This window comes from Theobroma cacao, chromosome 4 (genome assembly GCF_053813885.1).
Source record: "Theobroma cacao isolate CCN51 chromosome 4, ASM5381388v1, whole genome shotgun sequence".
NCBI lineage: Eukaryota > Viridiplantae > Streptophyta > Magnoliopsida > Malvales > Malvaceae > Theobroma > Theobroma cacao.
In genome coordinates, this window is record NC_142642.1 from 1,733,052 (window position 1) to 1,745,440 (window position 12,389).

At 36.1% G+C, this 12,389-nt stretch overlaps 2 protein-coding genes across 3 annotated transcripts; both read right to left on the reverse strand.

Moving 5' to 3' along the window:
* Positions 1–4,858, reverse strand: LOC18600927 (serine/threonine protein phosphatase 2A 57 kDa regulatory subunit B' theta isoform-like). 2 transcript variants are annotated; one of them, XM_007031670.3, is made up of 5 exons: positions 4,478–4,858; positions 4,230–4,358; positions 4,016–4,103; positions 2,428–3,936; positions 1–714 (listed from the first exon to the last, which is right to left on the reverse strand). In XM_007031670.3, the coding sequence occupies exons 4-5, from the start codon at positions 3,643–3,645 to the stop codon at positions 355–357; spliced, it is 1,578 nt and encodes a 525-aa protein (XP_007031732.2). In that variant the 5' UTR covers positions 3,646–3,936; positions 4,016–4,103; positions 4,230–4,358; positions 4,478–4,858; the 3' UTR covers positions 1–354. The 2 variants fall into 2 exon arrangements, with proteins under 2 accessions (XP_007031732.2, XP_017975473.1); XM_018119984.2 differs by lacking the exon at positions 4,016–4,103.
* A 2,134-nt stretch (positions 4,859–6,992) lies between these two features.
* AUG6 (HAUS augmin-like complex subunit) lies at positions 6,993–12,137 on the reverse strand. The gene is made up of 13 exons (XM_018120202.2): positions 11,832–12,137; positions 11,691–11,747; positions 11,498–11,592; positions 11,119–11,269; positions 10,791–10,916; positions 10,485–10,641; positions 10,335–10,395; positions 9,996–10,254; positions 9,397–9,522; positions 8,551–8,712; positions 8,180–8,432; positions 7,557–8,033; positions 6,993–7,291 (listed from the first exon to the last, which is right to left on the reverse strand). The coding sequence occupies exons 1-13, from the start codon at positions 12,045–12,047 to the stop codon at positions 7,251–7,253; spliced, it is 2,181 nt and encodes a 726-aa protein (XP_017975691.1). The 5' UTR covers positions 12,048–12,137; the 3' UTR covers positions 6,993–7,250.
* Between the last annotated feature and the right edge of the window lie 252 nt (positions 12,138–12,389).

Here is a 12,389-nt window from a genome sequence, read left to right on the forward strand (position 1 = left end):
GAATTGGAATTCATGCTTTCTTGCCACCCTTAAAAGATTATGAATGGAAAAAGATGTCTACTTTACAAGCCAAACTCATTTGTTTTTTTGTTTTTTTGTCCCCAATCCATTATATACAAGCATATATGAGCAAAAGGAGCTCAGATTTACCCCACATAAGCAGCAATCTTGATGAACCTGTGTGACATCAAAATCTAGCAAACCAAATGTTCAGACGGTGAACAGTTGATACAAATAATAAAAACTCAGCTTCATCATCTTGCTTCCCAAAATCACCATGTCCACCAACCTATACGGTTTGCATACAGACCTTGAAATGAAAACCATCAGCAACTACAATGGCAATCTCTTGTCCTAGCCTGATGGCTTCCGAGTAGTTATTTTTGGGGAGACAAGCACAGGTTCATTGCTTGCAGCTTTCATTGCAGCAATCTCTTCTAATCGTTTCCATGTGGCTTCACGTTTTGATTTAACCTCATTTTCCCGTGCTTCGTCTTCCTGAAACTTTTGCAAGCACTCCTCAAAAAGCTCAGGGTCAGAGTCGGAGAAAATCTTGCGGACATTTAGAGTCAAGCTCTGAACTGCCTGGTTCCAGTGGTTTCTTGCATTCTTTTCCAAGGAAGCGAAGATAATTGGAAGTATAACTTTCCGATTCTGTTTTATTAGATTCTCAATGTGATCATTGTTCCATAAGAACAAAGCCCTCTCTGCCACCTATAAACAAAGTATCGAAGATTTTAAAGACAGAGAAAAAAAGACTGCAAGAAAATAAGCACATCATCTTTAATCATTGAAAATGATATCTCTGCACAATAATGTAAGTGTGTATATTCATTGCTAGCATAACTGACTCGATGCAGCATCACCTCATGACTACAACTATTATTAAGAAATTTTAAACTAGCATCAACATCTAGACAAATAGTAAAGCCTTTCATTTATATAAAAACTGACCACCATGGAGATATCCTCCCAATAGCTATAAACAAACTGAAACAGAAATCCATCCTCTTGCCAGCGCATGTTGGGCAAACCAACTAAATTAAAGAGGCTATCAACCAAATCTACAGATTTTTATTTGTATGCTAATACTCTACAAGTAAATTTCCTAAACATAAATGAATCTTGTAGCCCTCGGTATCTGAAAGTAATGTGATGCAGAGATTTTCTAATAGGGAACACCTCTTTATCACAAACCCTATGACATCATTTAACAACTGCATGTTAATACCATATGATAAATTTGCGAAGAGAGTCCATTTCATCAAACACAAATCATTATATCAATCCAGATTCTTAGTTATTCGTGATAATCTCAGTTTCATCACTTACAATGAAGTCCTAAATAGAGAATGATGACACAATATTAACCATTTAGGCAATCAAATCTAGTGGGAAAAGGCATGGTTTGTTTTCATTATTGTCACTGCAAATCTAATTATTTCAATTACAACTTTATGAAGATTTAACTCTTTCCCTGGTGAAGAGTGACCTTTTCTTTTTTGAAAGGTCTTGTTATTACATCCTTCAGTTAGTCAACATCAACAGGACACAGCTTTGTCATAACAGGTCAGTTGTGGAACAACTGATTCCTTTTAGTTGGTTAATAGTAAGTGGAATTGGGACCTGTATTTTTCTGCGTGTCCAAATACATCCAAATTCCTTTGATTAGATGTTGGTCTGAGTACCTAAGTTTCAAGTTATTTGCTTAACCCAACTACACATTTCTATCTCTCCTCTCTTTATGAACAGAATGAAATTGTTGAAGAAGATTAAGCAGTGCACATCAATAAAGTTCCAACCTCAATATTGGATGTAAACTTTCTGAGGCAGAGTCCAGACAGGTAAACACCAGTTTGAAAGTCAAGAAATATAATCCAATGAGATGAAGAGTCTACTTTTATATGGTTAAAAGCAGTCGACAATTACAGTCTTAGAACTGTCTCAGTAGAAATAGATCACAACTGATTTTCTTGGATCTGATACTTCAACATTTAATCTCACTAATATGCATTTACGTAACCACCTTAAGCCCACCTCAGGTTACTCTTTTAGATATTCAGAAACAATGATGGTATAGTACATCAGCAAAACAAGATTTTACCATTCTACTGGGCAAAGGGAGAATCACAATAAAGAAAGGAACAGGGCAAGCAAGAAAAAATATTCATGTCAACTTGTGGCTTTTGCTTAATTTTAACGAAGCCAATTCATCTAAACCATCAAAGCTTTCTCTTGTTTATTCAATTTGATAAAGAAAATCATGTCAACTCGTTGTTCTTGCTTTTAATAAAGCCACTTCATCTAAACCATTAAAGCTTTCTCTCTTTTTTTAAAGTTACTTCACTAGTTTTGTTTTGTTAAGGGACTTTCATAAAGAATAGAAAGAGAGGAAAGTTGCAAGTAGTGAACTAACGAAATCCCTACCTGAAAATGCGAACTACTCAAGCAACGGCCTATCTGACGGAATAAGGGTACCATGCAGCGTTGAAACTCAGGAGGTTGTGTGGCTTCTAAAACTTCCTCCAGTTCACCCAAGAACATGACTTCTTTTGAGCTATTTGTAATTGGCCAATACTTTAGCAAGCCTCGTATAACAGTATCAGCAAGCTTGCAGTCCTTCTCCACAAATTGAGTGATGCAGTAAGATAGCTGCTGGTGGTACATAGGTATGCACTTTGGTTTGTGAAGCGGTATCAATGCACGAACAAGAAAGAGCTTATGTTCTTCCTTCAGTGGCAAAGCAAACCCATTGATTATACTTCCCAAAATTTCTAATAGCTCTGCAATTCCGTTGTGTTTTTCAGTTTCAAAAATAAAGCGGTAAAAGATGTTGTTGATTGCTTTCCTGATGAATGGACGATGGACCATAAATTTTCCATAGATGCGATGCAGAACAGTTTTCAGATACTCCCTTTCTCTGGGGTCCTCTGAATCAAAAAGATCTAACAGCCTTAGAACAAAAGAGTGATCAATATACCGCTTGGCCAATTTTGCATCTGTCTCAGGTGATGCCACAAACCTCAAGAGAAATTCATAAACAACTTGCAAATGAGGCCATGCAGGGTCCATTGAGGGCTCCTCCTCTTCCAAATCAAATGCTTCCAAAACTTTGTTCTCACGGGGCGGAGAAGTAAGTGCTCTAAACAAATTGACAGACACCATCTTTACAATTTCTTGCATCACAATCTCCGAAAATTTCCCACTGGCAGATGAAACATAATCCACGAGCTCTAGTAAAGTTTGCCGCTTGATATCCTTCTCTTTGAAGTTTTTGGTTGGGTCAGTGAAGTCAAACACAATGCAACACAAGTTCAGTTTTCTGATGAACAAGTTCTGCTTCTCAGAATTTGGAACATCTCTAAAACTGGGCAATGCCTCAAAAGAAGCAAACATATTCCCATTCAGCTTTGCATTCACCACTTGAGAAATCTTATTGCCTGGATTCAGCCCTATATTTGGAGTAGAATTAAATCCAGAAAAGGCTGCACCACTTGCGTTTGCATATCGGGTACTTGCTAGATCGCTGTTTCTTGAACTGGTAGAAGCATTTGATGAAGAGGTAGAGGTTCCTCCTCCTCCATCACGATTGTCACTGGACTTAGATGGTTTCCGTGGGAGCCTATTAAGTATTTGTTTGATCATTGTAACTTAGATGGAGAATCTCTTTTTATGCACTTAACAACCGGATATTAAAAGAAAGCCCTTCAAAGCAAATGCACCATCAAGGATGTAGAAAAGAGATATCAGCCCAGCAAGGAAAACTTAGTTGCACAAGACTGTCAACTCATAAATCGAAAGCCACCGATAAGGCTAACACACAAATAAATGTGCAACTCCATCCTCAATAAGATGAGTTATTACTCATTCCAACAGAGAAAATTCCTTGTTTACTTGAACAGCAACATCCAACCCACTTCATATGTTGAAAAAAATCTAAAACACAGAAGACAAAATCCAAGCTAGAGTACATCAATCAACTTATAACAAAAACCCCCAATTATGTATAGCTAACCTTAATATACTTCATCTTCTTTTCTCCTTTTGAGTGGCAAAGCATGCATCATTTTTTGACTTGTATCAAAAAAAAAAACCCCATGTGCCTAAACCAATCAAAAAATAAACAAATACCCAATTATTATCACCAACCAAACCATAAAATTCAGCTCCAAAATATTTGATTTTCTAGCTAAATTACTCAAAAAAGGAAAGGGATACGGAATATTCACCTTTTGTCTCCTTGGCTCTAATTTTCTTCAGCTTCCAAAGATTAACAAAAGCATTCTACCAGATCAAAAGGTAACAAGATCTGGGTTTGATCTTAAGAACCCAACCAGCATTTTCCACCAAAAGCGACCCTACAAAATTATCCAAAAGGGACATAAGCCAAACGAAAAAACAAAACTTGTAACTGACATTAAGAAAGAAAGAGAGGTTTGGTCCAAAACCAAGAAAACAAGTGAAATCTATCACTTACAAAAGAGATAGTTGAGCTACTCCATTCTTTCTCAAAGGACACAGAGAGAGAGAGAGAGAGAGAGAGTTAGAATCTACAGAAATATAATGGATTTAGGAAAGAACATCATCATCATCAATCAACCTTCGGTTGTTGTTGATGTTTTGTTTTTTCTTTAAGTAAATAATTGTTGTAATAAATCCCACTTCTCCTCTATTTTTTTTTTCCTTTTTCTTTGTAAAGATTTGATCTTTTCTAAACTTTCCCAGCAAAATTTCATTTCAACCTCAAAGCTCAGACTTTTTCACTTTTGATTTTCTCCAGATGAAGATGGAATCCAATTGACCAAATCACCCCTCGACCTTTTCCAAAAACCCACCTTTTTTGCTTTCGGAGAGAATGAGGAGCAGCTTAAAATGGGAAAACCGTCAACAACTTCCTTGAGGTGGTGACCCTCACGCACCCACTTGAATGCGAGTGGGATTTTTCAAGATTTGACAGATCCATGTCACAGCCTGTTGTCATCCCAAAGCTCCATAGATTACATCTCAACATCCCCGCGTTGGCACAGTTTCCCGTTATGGTAGGGCATTCGATCCCACGTGCTTCCTTGGCGCGTGAAGTAAAAACAATACCAGTTGAACTTGAACCTTAAAAGGAAAATTGTTTTCCTTGAATTTCAAGTCTTTTTTTTTTGTTAATTATATATCTTTATGAGCTGTTAAAATCATTTGAAGCTTGCATTGTAATCATATGCTTCCTTCCTATTTGTTTTATGATAAGTTTTTCAATGTTTTCTCATCACCTTCCATTTCAATACAAAGAAATTCTTTATTCCTTTTTCATTAACCAAGAAAAAATTTTACGAAGATATTGGTTAATTAAATCAGTAAATGTTTTTGACTTATACCAAATATTTGTAATCAAATTGAACATAATTATAACAGTTTTGTACTATTGTAATATTTATATTATGATTTAAATATTTAAAAAAATTTATATCATAACTTTCATTTATTACATTCAACTGAGTTCTTAAATTTTAATTTAAATCCAAACAAGCTCTTAATCTTAACAAAAATTTAATTACCATTAAATCAATACTAACCTGACTTTTTTTACCAATGTGACATATCGTTTAAATCACATAACAACTTATGTGAATCGAAATCACCATATCAACTGATCAAGTTATATGTCATATGAATAAAAAAAATTAAACCAATTGACATTGAATTGACGATGATTAAATTTTCATCAAAATTAAAAGTTTATTTAAATTTAAATCAAAATTTAAAAATTTATTTGAACAGAATAAAAGATGAAATGTTGAATTGAATAAATACCCCAGAAGATTTATTATATTTATGCCCATAATTATCAATATATATATATGGCATCGTTGGTAAAGGCAAGGAACCATTTTTTGTTGCCAAATGACCCCAGTAGTTGAAGACATTTAGGTGAGGTTTGAATGAAATGGTCATTGTGATGGCGTCCTTGCAACTTACATGACTTAATAATTCCTTTCTAACTTTTAATCTGTTCTCTATTTTCTGTTTTCAAAACCACATCCAAGGAGAAGAATAGACTCCACTGATCAAGTTAATCCTCCTTTTGACTGCTTTAAGATTTCTTCTTTCTTTTAATATAATACTTTTAAACATTTTTTAAATATTAAAAAAATTAAAATAAATCTTTATTTTTTATTATCTTCAATCTCGGTCTTATATCTTTATTTTTTACTAAATAAACTTTTATAACTGAAAATTAACTAATTATTATAAATCAAAATATTATTTATTATTTTATATACACATCGTATTAATATTAACTGACATGAAAAATAAAAACTATCATGTAATTATATTATCAAATTATATTCACATGTGACGTCATAATCTACTATAACATATCAAACTATCATGCCATCACCTTGTAACATAAAAATGACGAATGACATTATAATTAATAACAACTAAAAATAAAAATATAGAAACGTAATTAAATATAATAAAAATATAAAAAATTAAATTAAATTTTCTTCCGACCGCTTTAGAAATTATACAGTTTGAGATAACTTCAAAATAATTCACCTGCAAAATCCAATGAATATGAAGTTGGTGAAGGATCACAATCCAAAATCAATCATTACACGTCGGACTTGGTGACCGCAATGGGAAGTCCACATCTTCAAGCACAGAACAGAAGAAAAGGTCAAACATATATCAAATCTGGAACCGAAAGAGATCAATGCTAAAGGTTATGTACACTCTTTTACTAGTTCACATTCAAAGTAATCTAAACAATACAGAGTCAATAAACCTCATTGGCAAGCAACAAACGTCACCTGTCATTTTGTGCATGAAGGAAAGTGTCCAACAAGTACAGACATATAATAAGATCTAATGAGTAAAAGGAGCAAACGTCTCTTTTTTATCTTCATATTGTAACCAAAAAATTCAAGAGGCTTCAAAGAGGGATCTTACCAAAGTGCTCATACCGAAGAACTCCTCAACAGTCCTTACACAAAACATGATCAATAAAAGATAGTACTAAATTAATCAGTGTGGGCAAAATAAAAACTGTTCTTAAAATTGTGTTAGTTACAAAAGAAAAATAATACCAAGAAGTCTTTAAGATATCAGTGGGGGCAGCTGCCCCCATTGTGAATCCATCTCTGGAAGTACATACAAGCATCGTGTCATACAACAAATCAATGTGAGAGTGCTGCACATCCCAACCAAGGGTCAAAAAACAAAACCATCCGAACAGAATCGTCCAAACTCCAGTCTCAATGCTCCATCAAGGCAGTTTCGGTTTCTGAAAGGGGAGCTGCACAAACAAACCTCCAAATCAAAAATGATTCCCAACAAGGAGGTAGAAATCGAAACAGAATAGAACTCGGCTCAAAAGTCAAAACCATAGCAAAATTCCCACTTGCAACACTAGAATATTGCATTTATTTGGTAGATGCGATAATTAATGGATTAAAAAGAAAACCAAAACAGTAATTTAAAAAATCCTATTTACACACTTATAGCACAGCATCTACATGGATGTGTTTTAATAGTAATAGTTCGCAAGTAAACCAACATACCCAGCAAATCCTCGTAAGAATCAGCTAACAGGGATGTGTCCATCAGCAAAGGAGGGGAGAAGACCTGATCCTGAGCTTCTTCCATGTCAAAAAATGACCTTTGCCCATCAGAAGCTGCACAACTTGAAGCAGCAGCTGAGAGAAATCCATTTACTTGATCAAAATCGTTAAGGGAATCCAGATTGTTCAGCATGTGTGGTAAGTCATCATAGTTACTCCCAATATGACCATTGCCACCATGGCTGTCAAGCAAGGAATTGCCTGTTTGAGTTGAAAACAATCTCTTAGTCCTTATCGAGCTCACTTTACTTTCTGGCCCCCCACGAGAAAAATTATTTGATGATACAGGTACGAAGAAGTGTTCAGAACTTTCATCAGATTGACTGTCTCGTGATGACTCTGAATTGCAGGATGGCATTGACAATGCAGCTTGCCTCACAGATCTCTTTAAGTTCTGAACATAAGAATTGTCACTATCTGCAACATGAATTGAGAATCAAAACCTTCCACTAAAGTAGTTAAATCACCGATTCTCTTTCAAATGATAAAAGGAAATGCATTGAGCCAGCCACTAGAGCTTATTTATATGGAGGGAGACAAGTGGGAGCATGAAAGCAGCAAACCTTGGGGTGGGCTATCTGGGAGATTGTTTGGTAGAGGCTGGTCTACAGAGTTCCTTTCGGACAAAATTTCCGTTTGGTTGGTCTGAGGAGCTAAAGTATGTCGCTTTTGCATGTTTCCACCTTTTCCAGATGAATTTGGGGTTAAACTAAATAACTGCGGGAGCTTTAAAGCAGGAGGACTAGCTGAAACCTTGTCAAGCTGAACAGTAGACATTTTGGAAGTAACGTCACCGACATCATCAGAGCTACTTTCCTGCATAATCCAGAAAATTATTTTAAAAATGAGTCAAGAGTTCTACAAACACAAATATTCCAAGTTTTCAAAATAGTTTCAATGTTTACACGACATGATTTACTCATTCAACAATTACCAAGGTCCTTCCACTGCTCTGAGCTTGAATAGGTGAGCTAGCTTGACCACGATGCTTGCCCATAGAAGGCAAGTTGGAGGAAACACAATTTACTTTCTCTGTACACTCTGATATTGACTTCTGAATTGCTGGAGCAACTTCCTTTAATTGGTTAATAAGCACCTGCATTCGAAATGCACTATAAATTTAGAACAGAAATTTCTACAACATGTCATCTAGAAAGTATGTAAGAATAGTATCTCAAATCAACAAGGAGGTGCCAAAAAGAGCCCTTTAAAGATCATTTAGATAACAGCAATTTATGGTTTAGGAAAGGCATATGTGTAAGTATACTTGTAAACTCACATACATGCATGTACAAAGTAAAGCAAGGAAGAGGAAAACAAACTCAAATATTCCCATTCAGTCAGTTCTCAGAACTCCAAATGATTTAAACTAAAACTTTCATGAACTAAATAAATCGCTAGATTTTTAAGGTTCTAGACCAGGATTTGACCATACTTTAGCAGTTGCCAACCGAATTTCTCATTTCTGGGCTGTCAAAAGGTGGATAGTCATCTATGCCCTCACTAAATTCTTTACCAATACCAAGTGAATAGTAAGTTAAGGAAACCATATCTAGCAATATTTAAGGTTCTTGAAGACTTCAACAACCTACTTGCCGAGTACTATAATGTTTCTAGGACCTTTAGCCCAACAATTAATTCGGTGAAAACCTACTTGATGAGAATAAGATACACAAGATATGTACAAATGCAAAAAATGACTAGAAAACTGAAATTGCTCAAATTCCCGGTACTTAGAGTTTGTAAATAACTACTTTATGTACACTGGCTATTTTATTACCTGAAAGCTAGCCAGGTGCTGTTGATGCTCAGCAAGAGTTGCAGCTAATGACTCAGCATGGCCACTTGTGCCACCATCATGTGCACTCCGTAAGATATCAGGACCCTCTCCATCATTAGCTTTTGCCTGCAAAGCAATTGCAAAACCAATGCTAGCACCTTACTTCAAAAGTTATAAATAGCAACATGCAATCCATAATTCCACAAATAATTTTGAACTTCCAAATTCTTTTTAAATAATTTTAGAAAGTGCAAACTGAAATTTTCTCATTTCTGATATACTATAACCAACATCTTGTTCACATCCCCCAAAGGTGGAAAATTTTAAGTGAAGGGCTTTGCTTATAGCTAATAACGTTTTTGGTCATAGAAAATAGAAGAGAGACCCCAGCCACAAATTTCATTGCCACAACTTCAAACTTGATGTTGCAAAAATATCTACCCAGCAATAAAATTTACAATACCACAATTTTAAACAAGCATCAGATTCATAATTATGTGCTATATAAACATTAAGTTACTCAGAATTCAGTACCGATGGCCGAGTATTAGTACAAGCTGAGACAGCTGACTTAACGAAAACAGAAAAAAACAGCATACCAGCTGAAGTGACTGTTTATGAATGCGTTGTAACGCATGCGTCCAACGTCTGATAATTTCTGCTACATCAACAGACTGGTGGACTCTTCCACTTCTATCATCTACCCGAGAAAGTGTCTCTTCATTGACCTGTGCGTGATATCCATCATTCTGTTCTTTGTCATCCATATCACCAGACTGAATGGATAAGACGTCTGTATAAGGAGCTTGAGAACTCTGATCCATAGCTGCAAGCAAAGACGATCCGGAGATGCGGTACCTGGAAAATAATATACATATAAAGTGGGGGGCAAAGAGTGGCCTATGCACCATCCAAAATGACATTCAGTCGCAAGTTACCTATGCTCCCGATGAGCTATCAAATCCTCAATAGGGCCTGAAGCAAGAACTTCATGCTGACCTGGACATATGGGTTGGTAATATCAAGGTATGAAAATGAAACAAGTTAATGAAGATATAAATGAACATATTTGATTCATTGCTACTTACTTTTACGAGCTAATATAGACTCCCACAACCGAGTGGCCTTTGAAACCAAATGAGAATTCTGACTTGAAGTAGAGACAAGATCATCCCATAGCTCCCCTTCCAACTTCACTTTGTTCCTCAAGTCATGTAGTTTTTCCAGCTCTTGCTGCAAATAAGCCTGAGATCCAGGTTTGCCAATGAAAGGTATTAGTTAAAGATATTAAGTCAAAGTCATCCCTCAACAAAATGGAAAAGGGGCAAGGGGATTATATTTGACATAAATACTCAAAAATAGTTCAAACAAGTGATTAACTATTATTTACTTACCTCCTCAGCACAAAGGCCACGAAACTCTGCAGTCATTTCATGAGCCAAATTTGACCACATAGCCTGTCTCTGCACAGCTGTTTCTGCATTTTTCAGAAATCTCCTCCGTTCAAGTGCTATTCTAGCCTGTTTAACAAAAAGCATGTCACTTCACTGCTATGGAAGGTCAAATAAAAAAAGCTTTTTGAAACAAACGATACAAGTATGCATGAAGTGAAATATGGTATGAGAAAATAAAACATAGAGAAAAATAGACAAATGAAGTACGAACCTAATATAGGGAACTATCATTTGTACTTCATATTAATAGTATATAGAGCAGTACTACCTTTGTCACGGGAAGCAGTGTAGCAGCATGTGAAAATGCAACATCAGTCAAGGGTGCAGGCAATGGGTTAGAAGCAACATCAGCTGCAAAAGTCCGTCTATGAACCTCTCTCAAAGCATGCAATGAAAGTTGCCACAAAAGTTCAACAAATCTAACAATCGAACAAATTTCATCAGCCAAGAAACCTACTCACAAATAAAACAATTCAAACTTTTTGAATCTTACATTGACATTCAGTGCCAAATATGGTAAATCATTCACTCCAAAGAGCCTAACGCAACTAGAACTGAGTAAAAGAGGCAAGCTAATTGCACACTTTTTCATTTTGCTAAACTCGCTTGAATTTTCTTGGCATACAAACAGAAATTAACTAGCTAACCTTGGTCCACAGCAAGTCGCAAGCGAAGAAACCCTCGAATTACTCCTCGGTAGAGCTCCTTGTGCTTCCAGCTCACTAATTATCCCTTGCACAACCTAAATTATCAATAAATAAATAAAATTCAATCAATAATTCAAACAAAAAGAATATAACTCCAAAACATAAACATAAACAAATAAATCGAACAGTGAACCTTTCGAAAATCACGAGATTGCGCTGAGTCAAATATCGGCCAAACTCTGTCGAAATCCTGAAAGATCCAAAAGCATAACCAAACTGAAAACCAATACGGACCAGATCAAAACTAAACGGAACCGGAAACAAAGATTATTACTCTGGCGGATTGAGTGGGGCCACGAAGAGAAGAGAGGATGAAGTAAAGAAGCTGTTCGCCTAATTTAGGGTTAGAATGACGGAATAGTCCGACCCGAGGGGTTCCGTTGGAGGCTCCGAGTCCGATTATCGACGGATCCAAACCTAAAAGCAAGCAATTCGTGTACATTGCACTTTCGAGCTCTATCTCTCTCTCCTTCTCTCTATCCATTGTCATCTCCCTCTCCCTCTCCCTTTCTCGGAAAATTTTCTTTTGAGAAGATCGAAAATGGAAATTTAGAAATGGTGGGTTTTTGAATCGGGGTCCGATTTTAATTTTGAGAAAGTTAGGGGGCTTTGTTCGAAAATTAGGACTGGGGCCGGGAGGGGAGGGATAAAGGGTGTCACGTTTAGCCGTTTGAAATTGAGAGAGAGAAAGCGAAAGGATTGATGCTAATGTGCGCTTTGGTAAATGAAACAAAAATGAACTGATTCTGACGTGTTTCTTCGGAAAGGAATAAAACTGAGGCTAACCTGCGCCGGGTGAAACTGTGGCCGGCCTGCTTTGAAAATGTTTCGG